The 22894-nt window shown below is 45.1% G+C and overlaps 1 protein-coding gene across 4 annotated transcripts; it reads left to right on the forward strand.

Annotated features, from left to right (window-relative positions):
- The first annotated feature begins 1554 nt into the window (after nucleotides 1–1554).
- On the forward strand, nucleotides 1555–22651 carry LOC100273243 (Zinc finger CCCH domain-containing protein 33). Of its 4 annotated transcripts, none has more exons than XM_008678581.4 (7): nucleotides 1555–2071; nucleotides 6310–6461; nucleotides 15318–15380; nucleotides 16121–16240; nucleotides 16364–16660; nucleotides 17537–17860; nucleotides 21879–22651. In XM_008678581.4, exons 1-7 carry the CDS (start codon nucleotides 1975–1977, stop codon nucleotides 22149–22151), a joined length of 1326 nt encoding a protein of 441 aa, XP_008676803.1. In that variant the 5' UTR covers nucleotides 1555–1974; the 3' UTR covers nucleotides 22152–22651. The 4 variants fall into 4 exon arrangements, with proteins under 4 accessions (XP_008676803.1, NP_001141157.1, XP_035822639.1 ...); NM_001147685.1 differs by having other exon boundaries at nucleotides 1812–2071; nucleotides 6304–6461; nucleotides 21879–22545; XM_035966746.1 differs by lacking the exon at nucleotides 1555–2071 and adding an exon at nucleotides 2098–3816.
- The last annotated feature ends 243 nt before the right edge of the window (nucleotides 22652–22894 follow it).

Below are 22894 nucleotides of genomic sequence, written 5' to 3' on the forward strand. Positions count from 1 at the left end.
CTCATTTATTTTCAAGTTGTTGTGGGATCACACAATCTAATGGGCACATTTCATATTTTACATTTCACAACTCTAACAAAACATACTTAGTAAACTATAATATACTCCACCCGTCTCAAAATATAATTCGTTTTAGACTAATCACATATTCATTAAATAACATATGAATGTAGTTTTCATGTATGGCTATATTCATTATCATTTGGATGAATGTGAACAAAAAAAGTGGTTTAGAAAAACTATATTTTAGGACAGAAGGAGTACAATTTAAATATGTTGTTCTTACTGTGAACAGGGAGAAATCTAGAATCAGAACAAGAGAAAGGCTAAATACTGAGGATTAAGAGAGCTAGTGCTAGAGTTAAATGGTGATTTAATACTAGGATGGAGATAGGAATTAAGCTTACGATAGGGGCTGGCAGCCCCCTAGATTACTCCGCCCCCTGCCCGCGAAGTAATAAAGCTACAATTACAAAGATAGTCACATTCATGTTTGACATGCTAATTGATTAACTATAATTCTCCAAAGTAGTTTTTATGTGTCTAACATACGACAATGATTTTTCCATGCCATATAGGTTAATCGTGTAGTGTTTGGAGTGGATCATTTGTTTTGTTATTTCTTGTTTGTGTTGATTTTTTTCATTTTTCAATTAGCTTTGTATGTGCTAATGAACCAGAACTATGTCTCGCTACTATCTTAAAAAGCTACAAAGATGTAACACTACGATGCAACTTTCGCGTAGCCCTGTTTATAGTCCCTATTTAACAAGCGATGACAACAGAATAGATACAATGGTTTTGGCAACTAACACTCACTGACTCCCTGAGTCCCATAGAATGAGTCATGCATGAGCATTTCAAAATCCAAACTCTATTATCTTTAACTAATAACTACTCAAGTTTATTCTAAAAAGCTGCTATATTAGATTTGCATTTAAAAATACTTTGTAATGATCAGTTTTTAATGGCATAAATCATATATTATAAAACAATTAGTGGTTGAAGTATGATATGAAATAGCACACTAAATCAAAATTGTGCCTTATAATTTGAGCCAGAGGGTATAGTATTCATTTGGAATTTTCTCATAATACTTCACAACGGGCATACTTTTTCTTTTTGTAACGTGTCCCTTTTAGATACACATTTTATGTATCATTCCTTAGCTAGGGATCCCCAAAACCCGCCTTGAATTCGCACTAACTGGTTAACGTTGATAATGTTCCGTGTAGATCACTTTTTGCGTGCATTGGAAGTTTTCTCATAGCACCTCACAATATTAGTGGGCATAATTAATTTTTTTCTTTTGCAATTTAGTGCTTTTTAAATACATGCTTTATGTACAGTTTCTTAGTGATCCTAAAATCCTGCCTTGAACTCGCACTAACTGCTTAACGTTGATATCGTTTCGTAGAGATCACATTTTATGTTCATGGGTCTTTTGTGCAAGTTACATGTATGTTTTATTTTTTATGGACATGTGTATATGCACTATGCACAAGAGAATTCTCTAATTTTGGTTAGCCAAAGGTGATGGCCAATAACCATGACAAACCATACCATTCATCTGATCCCACTCCACATTCCATACCATGGTGACGTGGCACCCTTCGGGCCGTGGTTGCCTAGGTCTGTGTACACCCGCTGGGTGCGCCTAGGAGAGGACCCAGTTGACTGGGTGGGTGGTTCGGTAGTTGGCGCAATGGGAGCGCGGCCGCGCGGTGAAAAGAAGCGGGCCGCGAGGGGAGGAGGAACAAAACGACTGGCTGTCCGAACGGGGACGTCTGGTTCCTCTCATTCCCCTTCCACCTCGCTCTCTCTCTCTCCTCCCACTGCTCGCCCTCTCTCTCTTACGCGCGCGTGACAACCTCCCTCCCTCCACTGCGCGCGGCGCGGGAGCAGCAGCGGCAGCACCCACCGACTGATCGCCGGTGGGCGGGGCGGGGGCGATCTGATGCGGGCGCGGCGGTGATGGCAGCGCCATCCGGCGGTGGGGGCGGCGGTGCGGGGGAGGGCTCCTCCTCGGCCGCCGCAGCTGCGACGATCGGGGTCCACGGGGTGGACCAAGGTGAGCAACCCCTACTCCTTCTCCTCGGGCTCAGGTTGTTTACTTTCGGTAAGCGTTTGTGCTGGAGCGCGGCTGACGACCTCCGTCGGATTGGGCGAGCCCCATGGTGACCGTATCTATTTGCGCGGGTCTGGTTGGAAGCGGTGTTTCAGGGCGAGTGGTGCTAGGGAGTCTTGGATCGCTTGCGCACACGCGGGCGCGTAGAACCTGGCAATGTCGAGACTGCCTCGGTGTCGGTCGCGCGTGCTGGAGGTTCGGTTTATTATTATTATAGTGGGTGGCGGTGTTGTTACAACCCTCTACGTCTGTGCTTGCATTCACTAAACATCTATTCGTTTTGGCGTAATTGCTCATGCGCGTGATTAGGTGGTAGACTGTTAAAGGACTGTCTTTGACCGCACTCACATGTCTAGAGGATTGATTTGATTGAAATATTTAGCAATGCTGGCTTGTTTGCTCTAGGTGAGGGGAGCTGCCTATTTTACTCTTTCGAACTTCCTAATCTTTGCTGAGTTTATCATGTGGAGGTGTTTTTTAGTGAGGAAGAAGCATCGTCGATTGGGGAAGTTCACACTTTTCATGTACAATGGCGGATGTCTCTTAGTGAATTGGGAACACATTTTTCATGTAAGAAAAGATAGGGAAGGACAATTAGTTGCACTTCCTGTTTACCCAGACAATGCTGTCTTGTTGTGCTGTACAACTTGTGTAAGATTTGGCGTTGGAGAGGAGGCCCACAATTTTAATTGGAAGTGGTCTTCAAGTTGGATGCTAATTGTTTTGCTCATTTGCTGAAGTTTCCAGTAAAGGCACGGGGCTGCTGCTGTTTCTTACTTTGTTTGTTCTTGGAGGACAGACACATGGTTTTTTTTGTTGTTTTGAGCCTTCGGAGTTCTTTTTCTGCAATATTGGCATTACTAAAATGAAGTGCCGGTGCATTTGCTGTAGGTGTGGAGTGCTGCCTATTTACTCTTTCAAATTACATGATCTGAGCTAGGTTTATAATGTGTGGTGACTAGTGAATACTGATCAGTGGTGGTTTTCAGTTAAGAACGAGCATCATCAATTGGGGAAGTTCACACTTTTCATGTAGAATAGGGGAGGTATCTTATAGGGTGTTTGGTTTGAGCTCACTTCTCACTTTTTTTGTTTGGTTTGTGGAATGTAATGAGTTGATTCATCACCACCTCAATCCTCATAGTTAGTTAGTACTAACATAAGGAATGAGGTCATCCCACCAAATTTGAGGAATGAACTCATGATACACCATCTCATCTTGGATGCAGTGATTCCTCAAACCAAATACCCCCTTAGTGAACTGGGAACTTCACACTTTCATGTATCATAGGGAAGAACAAATGGTTGCACTTCCTGTTTACCCAGGCAATGCTTTCTGGTTGTGCTGTAAAACCTTTATAAGATTTTGCATTTGAGAGGAGGCCCACAATTTTATTTGGAAATGGTCTTCAAGTTGGATGGTAATTCTTTTGCTGAGGTTTCCAGTAAGGGCATTTGTTGCTGCTGTTTCTTTAGTGGAAATGTCATATTTTGTTTGCCCTTGGAGGACAGCCACATGGTGTTTTGATCCTTTCTGAGTTCCTTTTCCAAAATGCTGCCATGTCTAACACGAAGATGGACATTTTTGTGTTCTTAGAATTTCTTGTATCAGGAACTGAAGAATGATGAATAAAGGCAATTAACTGATTTATGGATATTTACATTCTGGAAGACACTAGAGAATATAGGTGGGATAGGTTATTTGCTATTATTCTTGCTGCAACTTGTGGTTCAGTCGTCTCTGAAGATGGTTACCATAATGTACTTATGCTTAGAGAATCAATATTTGTTAATTAATTGATGAACATGATTTAATTTTAATCTACTTATCCTGGATTAAAGTCCACATTTCCTTTCTCTGGGACAATGATTAAGTCTACAATATATATATTGCTTAACTACTCATAGTTAATTTCATTACATTTGCCTTCCTTGCATGGTGTTTGTGCTGATGGATTCATGATTTCCCATCATTTTTGAAGTAATGTACACAGTTTCGTTGGAACACGAAAGATTGCATTAGATGTTGGTTGATGTTTATTGATGTGGCAGTTCGTTTTTAGTATAGTACTTTCCATTCTTATGCTCTGTTCTAGTAGTTCTAAACATGGTATTATATTTGTTATGTTTTTATGGGTTGTATACATGAAAAAAATAAGGCCTGTCTTTTTAATAGTGCAACAGAAGCGACTGACAACAGTTTTATTTGTGAAAAGCACAAAATGCGATCCTTTTTTTGTTGCCATTTCTGTTTTTTTGTGATAATATTTATGGTACATGGTTCTCTTTAAACAATTTAGCCCAAATTTTTGATTGGCTCCTCACATGACATAGTATTCCTTATCTAATGAATTGGGCGGTCATGAAGGTGACACCATTGACTGCCAGAGGTAGCTCCTGTGCTGCATCAAAGGGTGTAATTGAATTTCATGATGATGCTCTCATGTGAATCCCTGAATGGCCAAAGCTGAAGTGTTTTTGAGTTTGGAGAATATGATGGTGCATTTGGTGATTTTGTTTTTTCCCCAAAAAATGATAGATAGTGTTATGAACTGATTGTGGTTTGATTTGACATAATCAACAACCCAACATACAAGCATGTCATGTTTTGTTATGGGCCTTAAGCCCATTAGCTGGGGCATTATGGTTAGGTTAGACGCGACCACTGTTCACACGCGGTTACTGTAGCTTTTAAGTTAGGGTTACCTCTCTATATAAGGAGGCCAGATAGGGTTTGTTATGTTGCTTAGCTTTTAAGTTAGGGTTACCTCTATATAAGGAGGAGCGCAGGGTGTTAGTTGGGATAAGCAAGAAGAATAGATCTGGTTTACTCCTAGGGCCTCCTACGGGAGGGCTGAGTACCGGGACTATCTTGCGAGTGCATCGCAGTTCACAACATGTTTACTTAACAAAAATTGTGTAACATGATGATTGGGTACTTAAACCTTGGATGGAAGGTCAGAAAATGGGTGGGATAGTTGTCTGCTATTCTTGGTACAGCTCTGCTGCCTCTTTTTTTCTCTCGAACCGATGCCATCCCCGTTTCCATTACCGAAATAACTGAAATACAGAGTTATTGAAAATTCATAAAGCAAAGGAAATACTAGATGAAGCTAGAACTACCATAATTTACTTTTGATTTGAGGATGTGGAGGATCATGATTAGGATTGAAGATTGAAGTTCAACGGTACTTTGATATTTTATTTGTGAACATCATTACATTAAGGCTTGCACTTTGTATTTCTGGCACAACATTGAGTGGGGCAACATTTAACATATGGTCGCGTAAAATTATTTCTGTTCAGTTTTCATTATTTCATTCTCTATATATGTTTGCCTGTAGAAATATCTTCCAATATCTTTAGTGCGGTCAATTAGTTTCGTGTTGTTCGCTACTGCTACCAACAACTCCAGAAGCTACATAGCTTCAGTTTAGCTTTAAAGAGCTGGCACATGGAACGATAACTCAAAAGCTCCTCAAAATAAATAATCCGATAAAAGATTTCTGTATGATTATGAAAATCTCCCCGAGGACTGCAATTTTTATCCAATTATACAGACTTGACCCTTTTCTTGAAAGGTGGCTTGATTCTTGATGGCCCAGTCAGTTTTTTTGTTATCATTTAAAACTCTGTAAAGCAAACAAATATTACTTCTGTGATTATTTCATGAATTAAGTATAGTTTTGGCCTTTTTATTTTCTTTTGGTGGATAAAGACAAACAAACAACACTTCTGTGTAAAGCACACAATTTGTGCCCTTTGCTCTGTTTCACTTGTTCTCCTATTTTATGGTATTAGTTTTCTGTGTTTGGTTAGAAGGGCAGGCTTGGTGCAGTGGTGAGAGCTCTCTCACTTAGTCAGTTACAGTTAGTCATCAGATCGCGGATTCGAATCAGCCTCTACGTATTGGTTGGGCTTGCCTCAGTTTATCCCTTCTCCAGACCCCACTCATGTGGGAGCATCTGACACTAGTCTGCCTCTTTTTTAGTTTTCTGTGCATGGTTCATTTTGCATACTTAGATTTAGTATTAGTGACAAATCGAATATTACACACGGGAGCACAAACTGGATTCTGCATTTCTGCTTTATCTCCTTATCATCTCAGCATCATATAACACTTCTGGTTAGCTGCAATTTTTAAATGAACAATTACTAATATTGTTATGTTTCAGTTGCAGAGGCGATGTGGCAGATGAATTTGGAAGAAGCCATGGAACTGGGGCCATACCCAGAGCGTGTTGGTGAGCCAGACTGTAGCTATTACATGAGGACTGGCATGTGCAGGTTTGGGATGACCTGTAAATTTAATCACCCAGCAGACCGAAAGCTGGTAAAATCCTTTCTTCTACCCTTCTTTCAGGCATTAGAGTATATAGTCTTGTGCTTACAAAGCATTAGTTGTTTGCTTTGTGTCTGCCTTATTTGATTTAGTTTCATACGGTTTTCATTTCTGAGGCATCTAGAATGGGTTCTCAATTCTGGGTGTACTCATAGAGTGCCTACCTGGAAGTTGATTCATTGCCCAACTGATCCAAGAAAGAAAGAAAATGTTAGTACTAGGGTAGTTTGTGAAACTAACATGGTATCAAAGCAAGAGGACGGGTTCGAGTCCTGACAGAGGCGTCATTTAATTCCTCCACTCCTTCATTTCCACCTTTGCGCCTTGTCTGTGTTGCACGTGAGAGGCAAGGAGGACGCACCGACAGTGGAGGTGGACAGCCGGAGCGTGTAGAGGGGCCCCGAGCTATCACATTGGGTGAGGAGGGTTCTGGTGGTCAGATCCTTCATAGACAAATCAAACGGGCCAAACTCAATGGAACATGAGTTGTCGGTAGTGAACCGACGAACATAAAGAAGGTTATGAATAATATGAGGAGCGACTAGAACATCGTTGAGGTGGAACGGCCCCGGAAGAACCGAGTTACCTACTGAGGTGACCGGGTGAGTGGAGCCGTTCCCCACAACGATGGAGGAGGGGTGGGAGGGATGGGGGCGAGATAATGTGCTTCAGTGGAGGTGGTGTGGTAAGAGGCGTCAGAGTCCACCGCCCAATTGGTGGGGGGGAGTCATCGCCATGGTGCGGAAGGCAGCGGCGAGGGAGGCTTGATCCCAACCTCCAGCCATCGGGGACCAATGTGTCGGGGTAGTGGTCCTCGAATGCGAGAGAAGGGGTGAAGTCGGAGTCGTCGGAGGTGGGGGATACCGTAGGGTGGCAGAGCCGGCTGAGGTGGACGCGGTGGAGTAGCAACCATGGTCGTGCCCATCCACATGGCGATGGTCCCGGTCCACGGGTTGTAGAATGACGGCCACACCGGGCCACCGCCACGATCGGGGCCACCCCGAGTGGAGCCTCCGCTCCCGCGGTCGACCTTGCGTGGCCGACGACCTCGTCAGTGCTGGGAGCCTGACGAGGAGCCCCAATGGAGGGGCGGTGGGATGTCACGCGGGGGCCCTCGTTGACGGAGGGTGGTTGGCTTGGTCACCGGAGGGCGCCTGAGCACCGGAGGGCGTGCCGTAGAGGGTTGTGGTGGAGGCGGGGGACTTAGTATCCAGGGTGAGCTCCTCGAGGAGAAGCTCATTGCGGACGTCGTGGAAGGACAAGAATGGCACGGTCCGCTTGATGAGAGCCTTCAGGTGGTGGTAGCGGGAGCTAAGACCACGTAGAAGGTTCATCATGAGGGTGTGGTTGAGGACGAGCTCTCCGAGATCATGGAGAGTCCGCCATGCCCTTCATCCGACGACGTAGAGGTCTCCCTGGGAGAACGTGTGGAACGAAGCGTCGAGGTGGAGCGCCCGAGCCTCCCGGTTGCCGAGGAACTGGGCCTCGAGGACAACCCAGGCCTGGCGAGCGGCGCCCTCGCGCTTGCGTACGATGTCCATTAGCTCGACGATGAGGGTGCCAATGAGCCACGAGAGGACAACGCTGTCCATCTAGTACCACGATGGAGACAGCGGGGCGATGGTGTCGTCGAGGGCGAATCGTTGGAGCGTGAGGAGCACCTGATCACGCCAGCGAGGGTAGTGGGGACGACGGATCCAACACGACACACCAGTGACCAGATGTTATGAACATCGGCGGCCTGGGCATGAAGAGCGGCGATGGTGTCGGCATCGAGCCCGCAGGCGTCGGGAGCCTTAGGGGCCACCGGAGGGGAGGGGTGCAGCGTTGCGGTCTAGGATGAGGCGCTGAGCGGTCAAGGTGGCGCCCACGATGCGCTCGCGCTCCAATTCGAGGGACACAACATGTTCGTGCTCCTGAGAGTCGGCGGCGGCAGCCTGGATGGTGGCGCGGGCCGTAGGGATGAAAACGGACGGAAAAACCCCTCTCCTGTTTCCGTATCCGCATTTTATCATCGGAAACGGGATCGGGTCCGGAATAGTCGGGAACGGAAACGAGAGCGGGATAAACGGAATTGCGAAAACGAACGGAAACGAAAATACTAACGGAAACTCATAATTTAATACAAATATAAATGTTATTGATGTTTGACTAGTGATTGATTGACAGAACAATAACATAAAACAAATAGATATAGAGAGACAACATTCTATTGTTGTTTGGTTGCTAAATGTGTACATTTAGCTACATCCGATGTTTTTAAGACTTTAGATCACTTGTCATTTGAAAACAGCCGGTGGTTACAATGGCTAATTGTGCTATAATTTGTCACCTAAATACACGAGGATTTAATTTATATACTAATGCATATTAGGCTCGTCCCATATTTGTCAAATACGGAATAAATACGGGTTCAATCCGGAAAAAATGGGATCCCGCAAAAATGGACGGAATAAGCTCTCTCCCGTTTCCATATTTTTCCGTAAATACGGAAACGGTCGGGTCAAATGTAGAAAACGGGACAAGATTTTTTCCGTCCGTTTTCAACCCTAGCGGGCCGCAATCAGAGCAAAACCGGTCGTGGGCTCGGCCACGCTCGATGGAGCGAAGAGGGCCCACGTGGTATCGGTGAAGTCCGGACGAGAGGCAGGGAAGCCGGGGGGTGCATGCCATGCGTGCTGCTGCTATAGAGAGAGGTGGGTAGGTGAGAGGGCACCGACGTGCGTGGCGACGAGCCAACGAGGCTGCCCCGCGCCTGCTGCGGCAGCAAGGCCGCCATGCCCTTGCTTGCAGCGGCGGCGGGGTGACCTACACGGGTGCCAGCGAGGGCAGGGCCTCCTGTCCTGTGTGTGCGGGGTAGTCGGGCAGACCAAGCCCGTTGGAGTCTGGCGCGACGGAGAGGTGGGGGCGGCCGAGTAGGGCAGCAGTGGCGCCGTCGGGGAGGAGCAGGGCCTATGTGGTCATCGTCGCGGGATCCATGGGGTCTGGGCGTGGCCGCGGCGGGGGAAGCCAGTGCGACGTCGGCAGGGGGAGCTGCGATCGGGAGAGGGACATGTGTCGAGATCTGGCTGGGGAGGAGCCAGCGTCGGCGGCAGCGGCTCAGGACGCAGAGGGAGGGCCACGACGACTGGATCCGGCAGGGGAGGAGGAGCCGCTGCAGGGGGCAGGGGAGAGGGCCGCTGGCGGGATCCGGCTAGGGGTGGCTGGTGGCTGGGAAGGAGGAGAGGGGAGAAAGAAAAGAAGATCTAGCTCTATACCATTTTGGAAGATGGGAAACTTTAACCCTTATCTAGAGTTGGGAGTAAATTATATAGAGGAGTTAGGTTATAATAGTGGTAATTAGGTATTTTTTTCTCGAACGCGCAGGAGAGATGCACATCATTGTATTAAGGAGATAAAAAGGGTCCAAAATGGACTAGTACAAGAAAGAGGAGCCACCTTACGGTGGCCAGTAACCAAAATAGAGAAATGTGTCCATTACAACTCCAAAAAGACTACCATCCTACAACCCAGGAATTGGGACTATTAGGAGAGAGAGGTTCTTGGCCCCTGCCATCTCCCACAGCACCCTCTCTTCCTCAGCCCTTCTTATGGCTGCATTTGGGGTGATTTTGTCGAAGACGCAGCTGTTCCTATGGTTCCAGATGGTCCAGAAACCCAGGATTCTTACAGAGTTAAGCCCCTTTTCAGCTATGTCTTGCACCTGCTCGCTCGCCCTTCTCCACCATTCCATAGCCTTCCCTTCCCCTGGCGAGTAGTTCCTTGAAGGTTGACCTGCCAAGCAATCTGCACCAAAATTCCCTTGCAAAGACACAACCAACCAATAAGTGGTCTATTGATAACTCATCTTGGTCACAAAATGGGCATCTTTCAGGATGTTGCAGCTTTTTTTTTTCTCGAACGCGCAGGAGAGCTGCACATCATTATATTAAGAGAGAGAAAGGTCCGAAGTGGACCACAATACAATGCCCAAACAAGGCAAAAGAACACAGGGAAGAAAGACCAGAACCCTAATACAAACAGGGAAAAACTCTATCCTTATCTCATCCTGTAATAGGATGACCTCAGCTGTCATAGCATTAAGCGCTAGAAATAGTTCTAATCCTAGAAAAGGCAGCTGGGAGACCAAGGCTTTCAAGTCGCTTTGCACCAGCCCTACTCCAACACTCCACTTCATCCATAAGCACTCTTTGGATGGTGCTCAAGGAAGGACTTGTTCCATCAAAAACAGCCCTGTTGCGATGGAGCCATAAGCACCAGGCTCCCAGAATAATGACACTATGAATACCTTTTCTGATTTGTTTGGGCACTCTCCTATGCACCTTGCCCCACCACTCAGCAAAAGAGCCCACATCTCTATCAGGCGTGAGATGGCCCATCCTCAAAGATGAAAAGATAGCATGTCAAAATTGTCTAGCAAAACTGCACGTACATAAGAGGTGCAAGATAGTTTCATGCTCTTGGTCACATAAAAGGATATATCACCGGGTGTGGTAATCCTTTTCTTTGAAGCCTATCAACAGTACAACATTTATTCCTTATTGCCAACCAAACGAAAAATTTGCATTTAGGGGGTGCCCACGACTTCCACAACCTTTTCCATGGCTTAAAAGAAATAGCTCCCATAAAAAATGCCGAATAACAAGATTCTGAGGAGAATTTTCTAGAGCCCGAATGCACCCACACATGTCTATCCTCCTCCTGGTTAAGCACTACTCCATCTATCCGACCAGAAAAATGTATTGGCCCCATTCCCTATCACAGAAACCACAGATGACTTAAAAAACTGTATAACTTGCTGCTGTCTATATGCAGCCTTCTTTTTTATCAGCCGATCTGCTGTCTAGGACCTTTTAAGGGCAGCTAGCCAAAGGAAGAACTTGCATTTCGGGGGAGCCCATGATTGCCACATCTTTCCACTATGATCAAACTGAATTGAACCAACGAAGAGGCTCTCATAAGCAGCCTTGGTTGAGTATTTGGCATCTTGAGCAAATCTGAAAATGTGTTTATCCTCCCTTTCTGGGTGCAGCTGAATGGTGCTTAAAGTATCCCAAAGGGTGAGATAATCAGCCAATACACCTACTGTTAAGGCACCCCTGATGTCTGCTATCCATCTCATGTCCATGAAGGCATCTCACACAGTTCTACTGCTAACTGTGCGTTTAGGGACAACAGCTAGAACTCTAGGAGCAAGATCCTCAATACTTTTTCCATGCAACCAGCGATCCTGCCAAAATAGAGTTGAAGTGCCACTGCCAATTTCAGTTAGCAAGGCTGTAGAGAAGAAACACTTAACCTTTTCAGGGAACTTCATGGGCAAGAAGGACCAAGATTTCCCGGGATCTGTTTTGGATAGCCACAACCATCTCATTCGAAGGGCCCAGCCCATTTCCTTGAGGCTAAAAATTCCTAATCCCCCAAGCTCAATTGGTCTACAAACCTTTCCCCATGCCACTAGTCAGTGTCCTCCTCTGATCTCCTTTCTGCCCTGCCAAAGGAAACCCTTCCTAATCTTGTCAATGGCCTTTAAGGGGCCCAAGGGGGTAGCTCAACTGCCATAGCAAGGTAAATAAGCATACCTGTCAACACAAACTGAACTTGCACTCTTTGACCAGCCCTCGACATCAGCTCAGCTTTCCATCCAGGTAGCTGATCAGCGATTCTATCCACAATAGGCTGCACTTGACTCCTTGTTAACTTTTTTAAGGACAAGGGCAGGCCCAAGTAACGGCAAGGAAATGAGGAGACTTCACAAGGGAGATGTTCCTCAATAATAGCAATCTCATCTTCACCACAGTGAATAGGATAAGCACTGCTTTTCTGAACGTTGGTTTTTGTAGAAGGATAGGAGATTGGAGAAGACACCACACCCTCCAGTGGGGTGGTGACGTTCATATATATAGCCAATGTGGCTGAGTGTACATGGCAGGTGCCAATCACAGTACATGGCAGGTGCCAATCACAGTACATGGCAGGTGCCAATCACAGTACATGGCAGGTGCCAATCACAATACATGGCAGGTGCTAATCACACTGATTGTGGACTTGCCTAATATGAACTTGCCTAATATACACTTGCTATATATATCTATCAGCCTCCCGCAGTCGAAGCGTCAGGATTCCGGATGCAAAGACGGGATCGGAAATCCTCAAATAGCTGAATTGGCAGGCCTTTAGTCATGATATCAGCGAATTGATACTTGGACGGCACATGGAGAACTCGGACCTCACCGAGAGCCACCTCCACCAACCTCTGGCACCATCGTCTTGGTCATCCAGGAGCTGCTGCCCTAAAGTTGCTTAGACAAAATAATTCCATCTCATGTAATAAGTCCGCTCATACTCTATGTCATTCATGCCAACTTGGCAAGCACGTGCGGCTGCCCTTCGGAAATTCCAGTTCAGTTTCATCTCTACCATTTGAGCTTATTCACTGTGATGTTTGGACCTCTCCCGTTGCCAGTGTCTCTGGTGCGCAGTACTACCTAGTCATCCTCGATGACTTCACACACTTTTGCTGGACTTTCCCTCTAGTCCGCAAGTCCGAGGTAGCCTCTCACATCATTAATTTTTGCGCTTATGTCCACACACAGTTCAGCCTCCCTATCAAGGCTATACAGGCTGATAATGGCACTGAGTTTGTTAATAATGCCCTCGCCACATTCTTTGCATCCAGCGGCATTCACTCACGCCTCTCCTGCCCTTACACCTCCTCTCAAAATGGCAAAGCTGAACGCATCATTCGTTCTCTGAACGATATCTGCCGCACACTGCTCATCCATGCTCTGATACCATGTAGAAGGATAGGAGATTGGAGAAGACACCACACCCTCCAGTGGGGTGGTGACGTTCATATATATAGCCAATGTGGCTGAGTGTACATGGCAGGTGCCAATCACAGTACATGGCAGGTGCCAATCACAGTACATGGCAGGTGCTAATCACACTGATTGTGGACTTGCCTAATATGAACTTGCCTAATATACACTTGCTATATATATCTATCAGTTTTCAAACCAGAGGCTTCCCCGAATAAGTGCAGAATGTTAAGCACTACCTGAATGTCACTCACATTAGGCTGCAAAAATAGGACCACATCATCCGCATAAAGAGAGATCTATGTTGAAGGGGTCTTGTGGCTAACCGTTGAAGCAGCCCTTCCTGTTCAGCCTTGGAAACCAAATTCCCAAGAACATCCATAACCAAGATAAAGAGCATAGGCGACAGTGGTCATCCTGCCTAAGCCCTCTTCTAAGATTAATGACTGCTCCCGGTATTCCATTCAACAAAGTTGCCAATAGACCACTAAGAATATCTCTCCAAATCTGTCCAAAACCCAGTTTTTGAAGTACTTCCAACATAGAAGGCCAAGAAACCGAGTCGAAGGCTTTGGTAATGTCAAGTTTTAGGAGGATCCGAGGTCTTTTATTTTGCTGCAGCAGCCTGGCAGTTTGCTGTAATAACATGAAGTTGTCCTGGATGAACGTCCTTTTGATAAAAGCACTTTGCTTCACTGAAACCATGCCCTGCAGTTTACGAGCCATCCTGCTTGCAAGCAATTTGGTGATCAGTTTGGCAATGCTATGAACCAAGCTAATAGGACGAAAAGCTTTAACCTACTCCGCTCCCTATTGCTTAGGAATGAGTGTGACATAGCCTGTGTTCAGCCACCCCAAATTAGAGAATTTCCGGCTCGCTGAGATTGCAGCCATTACATCATCCTTGATAATGGCCCAGCAAGACTTATAAAACCTGCCCGTGAAACCATCAGGCCCCGGCGCCTTGTCAGACGGTAGCTGCTTGATGGTCTCCCAAACTTCATTATCTGTGAAAGGTAAATCCAAATCAGCCAGGTCATAAGTAGGCAATCCCAAGGCATCCAAATCAAATGGTTAAAGACCTGTCCGAGCTGCTGCCCAACAGATCACTATAGAACTCATCAACTAGACTCGCCTTGTCCTCATGGTCAGTGAAGATGGCACTTCCCGATATCAGTTTGGCAACAAAGTTCTTTCGCTTCCGGTACCTAGCATGCATATGGAATAACTTTGTGTTGGCATCCCCCTCCTTTATCCAGTGAATTCTGGATCTCAAGCGAGCTATAGCGCACAGAGGCAAGAGCAAGGGTATGCTTTTTCAGCCCACACTTTAGCCAATTTTCTGCTGGTGATAGGTTTCTCATGTCTTGAGCGATTTCAAGTTGATGCAAGATCTCCCTTGCTAAGGCAAGCTGGGAAGTCACATGCCCAACTTTTCTATCGCTCCACCCCTGAAGTGCCTTTGCAACAGCTTTTAGTTTAAGATCCAGGTTTAGAAAGGGGCAGTTCACCCTGCTAGCCGACCCCCATGATTCCTGGACCACCTCCTGGAAGCCATCTAATTTTGGCCAGAAGGACTCGAAATGGAACCGTCGTTTTCCTGTACAGTATCCTTTAAGACCAAGAATGAGAGGGCAATGATCAGAATCCTCTAAAGCGGTGTTCTGGAGAAGGTTTCCAGGGATCTAGGGTTTAGGGTTTAACCTCCTCCACTCCCTCTTTCTTAGGAATGAGGTAATTAAAGGAGAATCCTAATCCTAACCCTAAACAGGAGTCTAGCACTGACCACATGGTGCAGCATTAGGGGGTATTAGTTTCTCGTACTATAGCGATTTCTTTACCAAGACTTGCTCTGGTGTATTCTCTTGGGTTCATCTGTGAGAGCTACTCGTTAAGTAACATATCATGATTAACTTGTAGGCTGTTAATTATCGCTCTTTCTTTTATTGGAACATGCTTCTTTGTTGTACTGCTCATAATTTCTACCCGAACTTGTGAATAATGATTTTAGTGGTCTGACTGTTAGGCTGTTGCTGCTGCAAGAATGAAGGGAGAATATCCTCAAAGAATTGGGCAGCCTGAATGTCAAGTGAGATTCCTCTCTTCTCGTTTTTCTCATCTGTTTCTTTCGACAATGCAAAATATGATTGTTGATTTATATCCACTTGTGCCTCAATGCTCATGAGGTCCTGCCATGAGTTGCTACTTGTCTACTTGAGATGTCTAGTTTAGGACTTTAGATCACTATTCTTGTTTTAAAGACGTTTAACTGTCATTGCCTTCTTGTGCTTCAAGTGTAGTGCAGCTGCATATTGGTAGGTCTTTGCTGAAGTTTTTAGTCAAATGAATATATATAACACTAATAATACAGTATATGGTCCTAGAGTATGTGTTGTTATAGTTGAGCTTGATATATGTTATTATTAATTAATTTCATGCTGTTTCTTGGGGTGGCATAAATGGTGTTTGTTGTGCTTTTCAATGCATTTATCTTTCCTTTTTGGTCCATGCAGGAGTACAGTTAGAATCTTTTAAATGAGGTCACATAACATTCTCTTGATTGAAATTCCGACTCATATTGTTAGCTGTACATGGTTCTACAGTGAGTTTGCATTTTAATCCAAGTGTTAGTTGATTTAGGTTAATAAAATTCAACTGTGCATGCCTATGTTACAACTATATTTTGCTTGTCTGAATGACCTGAACTTTTGTAATTAAGTTGCTCATACATTTTGTCCTTTTCTATGTGAGCATATAATTTCTTTTGGAAAGTGTTTGGTTACATTATTGGTGAATTTGCATTTTTATTGTTTTCATACCCCCTTTTAGTACTATCTGAAGACTGGCACGTGCAAGTTTGGAGCAACTTGCAAGTTTCATCATCCCCGAGAAAAGGCTGCAATGGCAACTCGAGTTCAGTTGAATGAACTGGGCTACCCACTCCGCCCGGTTTGTTCTGAATTTCTATTACAATTCACAATGTTTCATGATATGAATGCATACTATTGTGCCGCCTTTCTATGCAACATTTTTGCAAGATTTGTGTTGTTTACTTGAATTTTATTACTGCAGAATGAAAAAGAGTGTGCTTATTATTTAAGAACAGGGCAGTGCAAGTTTGGAAGCACATGTAAGTTTCACCATTCACAACCATCCACCATGATGGTTGCTGTACGTGGCTCTGTTTATTCACCTGGACAGTCTGCAACTTCTCCTGGCCAGCATGCTTACCAAGGGGCTGTAACAAGCTGGCCCTTGTCGAGATCTGCTTCTTTCATTGCAAGTCCAAGGTGGCCAGGTCATTCAAGTTATGCACAAGTGATTGTTCCTCCCGGGCTTGTTCAGGTCCCAGGGTGGAGTCCTTATACTGTATGTTCTCTGATCTCTGTTTTACTTTTTACGTAGCCTAACAAGTTCATATTTCATCACCTTATTACATGGCACTTACGATCTGGTTATCAAGAATGTTGTGAAAGATCACAACCTTGTTTGTAGTAAAACAAAAAAATTTCGATTACATGTTACTTATACTGAGCCGATCTTAACAAGGCATAAGTCTGACCGGTGCCAGTCCCTCTATCGCTCAATTGACCCCAAGACCTTTGGCTAGGTCAATGGTGAGTGAGGATCTGCTAAATGCTGGCTACAGATTTTTTGTCCCTCAAGTGGTTTGATGTTGTCTTAATATTAGTGATAAAAGTTTGCCCATTTGGACACTAGAATGAGGCATAAAAATGTTACCATGATGTGCAGAGTCAAATTTAACCATGATTTTAAAACTGTAAATAATTAGTCATGTGCTTATGTTATTCTCTGCCTTTGATGATATGAGTTTAGGTATCCAGGGTTGACTAGTTGAGAGAGCACCTGTATTAGGTGTCATTACTGTGATGTTTCATTTCTCAAACACAAATCACATCTTAATCTAGAAATATTCCATGTTGAAAAACTAATCCAGAGGGATTCCTAGTTCATCGTATATACCTCAATTCTGTAATGCCTTTTCATGGCTATTTTTTAAAAAACCTAGCATCTTGATAAGGATTGTTGTCTTTTTCATGTGAAATTTTAGTTTACTTTCTTCCTCATGCTCATGCTGGTCTTTCTGCCTAGTGTATGAGCTCAGAGCTTGTACTTGGAATATGAATTATCTATAAGTCTTCTTAAAAGTTACTGCCGCTCTTGAACCATTTTTTAGTTTCCATGTAATTTATGAATCATTATTATTTTTTTCCAAATTTGTAGGCGCAAATTGGTTCTTCATCCTCGGAGGACCAACAACGGACACCTGGAGCTGCTCAATACTATACTGGCTCACGCCAAAGTGGTACTAGTATAGGCGATCAAGGAATGTTTTCATCCTACCAAGCAGGTTCTGTTCCTGTTGGACTTTATGCAGTACAGAGGGAGAATTTATTTCCAGAGAGACCTGACCAACCTGAATGTCAGTTCTATATGAAGACCGGAGACTGTAAGTTTGGTGCTGTATGCAAGTTCCATCATCCCAGGGAGCGAATAATTCCTACTCCCAATTGTGCACTGAGTCCATTAGGCCTACCTTTGCGCCCGGTAAGAGTTAGTATACATGTCTTTAAGTTAATTATGCTCTCTAAGATACGTATTGCAATTTTTGGGGTAGATTTGTCTGGCTATCTTGGCTTCGTCTTTTTAATCTAACTAAAGCATATTGCTACGTGGGATAACAGAAGCTTGTTAGAGTATTCGTATTGATATGGAATTGTTATAAAAAACATATATAAGATATTCTTGTTAGTTGTTACTAACCTTAGGAAGATTGGAAGAACAACGCTCCCTTAGTGGAGACTGCTATATGCAGATAGAGCATCATGGGCCTATAGTAGATGTACACTTAACAACCCCTTTCAAACTCAAGGTGGACAGGTAAGACTTTAAGCATTGAGTTTGACCAAGTGAAGCCACCACCGCTCTCTAGTCTGCGCTTTAGGGAAAAGGTCGTCAAACAAACAACTGAGGGCATATACTGAAGAGCAATTGTTCTTTTATGACGATGAGATGGAGCAAAGAAGGCATCAACACTGATATGCTTTGTTAGTTCATGCTTCATAGCGAAGAGATGTGCAATATCATAAAGAATACCAAAATTGGCCAAGTAGTAGTAGTAGTAGCAAGTGTTCGGAGTTCTACCTTTATACTACAATGTGGTATCCTGTTATGGAACGGGGATCTGTTAGGTCACTCGTCAAAGTCGAGTCAGAGTACTAGAGTAGAGTCTAAGTAAGCATGAAGTTGAAGTGGACTATCAAGAATAAGTAACAGTGGACTGCATGAGCAATATCAAACTAGCTAACAATGAGATAAACAAGACTGCCCACAATATGCCAATATCAAGAGGAATCCTCAAGAGGGACTCCATCAGTGGGAGTGTGGGACGAAGCTACAAGCGAAGATCCATAGGTGCGGCAACTAATACCAGAAATGAGCAACAAGACCATGTATGTATTTGGACTGAGAGAAAATATTGTGGGAAACCCTAACCCTATCTTGGGGTTGGGTGTTGTATTAATAGGCATGAGTTAACTGGGCCTGGCCCATTACACAGGGGTGAGAGGGTAATTACATGGGGAGAACCCCAAACCCTAAATGGGATTCCAACACCCCCGCAGTCGCAACTCTATCCTGTACAGATGTTGAGACTGGATCGAAAGTCTAAAAATACACTCGACGGTAACCCCTTGGTGAAGATATCGATAAACTGCAGCATGGTGGGGACGCTGAGAACCCGAACGTCACCGACAGCGACATGCTTGCGGACGCAGGTCGATCTCCATGTGCTTCGTGCGCTGATGCTGCACGAGGTTGGTTGAGAGGTAGACCGCGCTGACGTTGTCGCTGTAGACGAGGGTTGCGCGCTGAAGAGGGCTGTGGAGCTCGTGTAGTAGCTGGCGCATCCAGGAGGCCTCTGCCACGCCGTTGGCCACAATGCGGTACTCGGCCTCTACGCTGGAGCGGGAGACGACGGACTGCCACTTAGCAGCCCAGAAGACGAGGTTTGCGTCCAGGAACACGACATAACCGGAAGTGGACCGACGCGTATCGGGACAACCGTCCCAGTCAGCGTCGGTGTAGACCATGAGCTCCGACGTCGGGGATGGTCGGAGTAGGAGGCTGTAGTCGAGGGAGGCGTGGAGGTAGCACAGGATCCGCTTGGGAGTGGTGAGATGGGGCTCCCGCGGGGTGTGCATATGTAGGCACACCTGCTGGACGGTGTAGGTGATGTTGGGCCTGGAGAAGGTGAAGACAGCGATACCCCTTGTGGTCAGGGGAGTAACCAAGGAAGAGGCAGCAAGTGGAGCGAGGAGATAGCTTATGGGGAGCTGTGGCGGAAGTGTTAGGATAGCAGGCACAACCGAACACGCGAAGGTGGTCGTAGGAGGGGGCTGGGCGAAGTGGGGAGTAGGGTGGCGCACCGCCTTCGAGGGAAGACGGTTGAGGAGGTGTGGCGGTGTGCAGGGCCTCTGTCCAGTAGCTGGCGGGGTGAGAAGCCTAGAAGAGAAGGCAACATGTCATATTAGTGGTGGTGCGAATCATGTGTTCGGCCCAGCCGTTCTGGGCAGAGGTGTAGGGGCACGAGAGACGCATCTGGACGCCATTGGTGAGAAAGAAAGAACGGGAGGCGTGGTTGTCGAACTCGCGGCCATTGCCACATTGCAGGTCACGGACCGAGCGACGAAACTAGGTGGATACCCAGGCGAAGAAGTGTGTGAGGGTGGTGAACGTGTCGGACTTCAACCGAAGAGGAAAAGTCCAAAGAAAATGGGAAAAATCATCCAAAATCACCAAATAGTATTTATAACCAGAAAGACTGAGTACAGGGGAGGTCCAGAGATCACAATGAACCAGGTCAAAAGCCTGCTCAGCCCGAGAAGTAGTAAATGGGAGACAAGTATGTCGGCCTAACTGACAAGCTTGACAGAGGCCCTCAAAATGTCCCCTACTACATGAAGGATCTAAATTGCTGGTAATATTGGTCATGATGTCTGGTCCTGGATGGCCGAGACGACGATGCCAAGTGGTGGGGGAGGTGGTGGAGACTAGGACGGGAGGTGGAGACGCGCCGGTGGTGGAAGGTCGGAGCGTGTAGAGTGGCCCCGCGCTGTCACAACGGGCGAGAGGAGTCCTGGTGGCCAAATACATGTAACAAGCAAAAACATTGTTTAGCCATACAAAATAGTAAAAACGAAGTGACTCGTTCTAGAAATAGTAACTTGATTAATCCCGAGTTCCCAACACATACAGGTTTTTGAACTCAAACAGAGCATGAAAGATAAAAACTTGCATCTCTCAAGTGTGGCCACCACCATCAGGTATTATCTCTCAAGTCTGTACACCTAATTTTACTAGGTAAATATTACTCATGGGTAATCAGGTTTGTATTGTGCTTCCCCATACCCACCATACCCAATGGGAAAAGAATTTCCCCCAAATATGTACCCACGGGGATTAAAATCTCCCCATACCCTAACTCTAAAAAAACTCGGGGGTAAGACCGCTCCACTGAATTATATTAAGAAGAAGACCTTGTCACGTAGGTCGAGAAAACCTCAGAAGTCAGAACCCCTGCCCCACCCATACACCACGACATCATAGCCCATGTGAGAACAACCGGGACCAGGCTTTAGACCTGTTCTTTGGCGTGAGACAGACGAGGGAATTTTTTAACCACAACCTAAAATTCGCTCCCACGGAGAGTCGAATCCAAGATCTGAGGAGTGCTATTTAGACCACCTAACCAACTTGGCTAGAGGCCCTTTCGCACCATACCCTAACTCTAATAGAGAAATTTCCCATGGTTAACGGATAATGAGTCCCAAATGACACCTTTAAGCTAGATAGGTTGGATGTGGAGAGCAAACACTGTCGGCTGCTGAGGTGTTGCCTCTTTGTGACGTCAGCCCATTTGCAGCACGTGAGACAGGCAGTGGTAGACCGCATACAAGGGATGAGTATAAACTCCGATGGCATACAAGAGATTTTTCCAAACAGAAATGGATAGTGGGTGGATTAGATTAGATGAGTCTAACCCTAACTCTCATCCTTGGCTGTGATACCATGTTACTAACCTTAAAAGAGTGGAAGAACCATGCTGCCACAGTGTGTGTGTATATATATATATATATATATATAGCGCCTAATGGGCCTGTAGTAGATGTATACTTGTCAACTCTTTGGTGTAAAATTCAATTGATTATGATGTGTTTGCAGAAATTGTAACCCAGGGGGTGTCATTTCTCAATAGTTTATCTTCTCTGGTTCTCTTCTGTATCTTAATTTTTTAAAGGAACTAGTGAGTGCTAAACATAATTCTTGCTTGGGCTATACAGCTGTTTCAAGAGCCAATCCTTTATAATATATACTGTCACTTATCCCTTTTCATTTTCTTTATCGTTGATAATGTATTTATTCCCTATGGTTACCCACAGAAAATGAACCTTAAAACTAATGCCAAGGTTGATGCCATGCAATACTTGACACTGGTGGTATAATGCAAACATGCTACACACATACGTGTTGCTTAACCATCTGTTTATTTTATTTCCGCTCACAGGGAGAGCCAATATGCAGTTTCTACAATCGCTACGGCATGTGCAAGTTCGGTCCAAATTGCAAATTCGATCACCCAATGGGAAATGCCATGTACGGCCAGGCTCCATCGCCAGCTAGCGAGGCCCCAGCTCCTCGGCGCATGCTGGCACATGTACCGCCGTCGCACCCAGAAGCATCGCCTGATGGTGGTTCCGGAAGGTCTAGGAGGATTGCCCACTCTGATTCCCAGCAAATACCCTCTGGTGAAAGGAGCGCTGAGAGAGAGGCGTCCTAGGCCATCCTCGGTGTCTTCGTTCCCCATTCTTGACTGGAGTAACCATCTGCAACCAACAACATTCGAGGATCCGAAGCTGTACAGGTCTTTTGCCCCACCTCTGAGCTTTACATACCGGAGCTTGCTTCAACGTGTATTGCATTCAGGCAGGAAAAAGTTCTTGCCTGTTCGGGATGCTCATTTGCTCCCCCACTGAAACGGGAACAAACCTACCTTATTTAAAACATATGTATGGATGGAACCTACTCACCTCTGGACATTCAAACCCATTCGAGTCATGTGCACTGGTCCCGGTGCTGTAGTTATAGAGCTGTCTTTGCATGGACAAAGCTGTTGCGAAACTGACTGGGGATGCGCAAGCATAACCTCTTTTGTTAATTATTGTCTCGTTTTTTTTTTCTCGGCATTTATCTCTTTTTCATAAGGGCAGCCCCGCACTCTGAAAGTGTGCGTTTTGAAGATTGGGAAAATAATAGGTTGCCATCGTATGCTCTGTATTACCCACCATGCTTTAAACTCAGTTATTTGAGAGTCGTTTTTATCTTGGTGGTCCTGACAGGGACTGTTTATTTTAGCTTATAGATTATATAATCTGGATTATAATCTAAATTATATAATTCAGATTATAATTTAGATAGATTATAATTTATATGTAGTTGTTTGATAGTCTAGATTATACAAATATAGATCATTCACAAAGATAACAATACACTTTTTGTTTATTTAGGTAAGGAGAGAAGGAT

This window comes from Zea mays, chromosome 4 (assembly GCF_902167145.1).
Source record: "Zea mays cultivar B73 chromosome 4, Zm-B73-REFERENCE-NAM-5.0, whole genome shotgun sequence".
In the NCBI taxonomy this organism is placed as follows: domain Eukaryota; kingdom Viridiplantae; phylum Streptophyta; class Magnoliopsida; order Poales; family Poaceae; genus Zea; species Zea mays.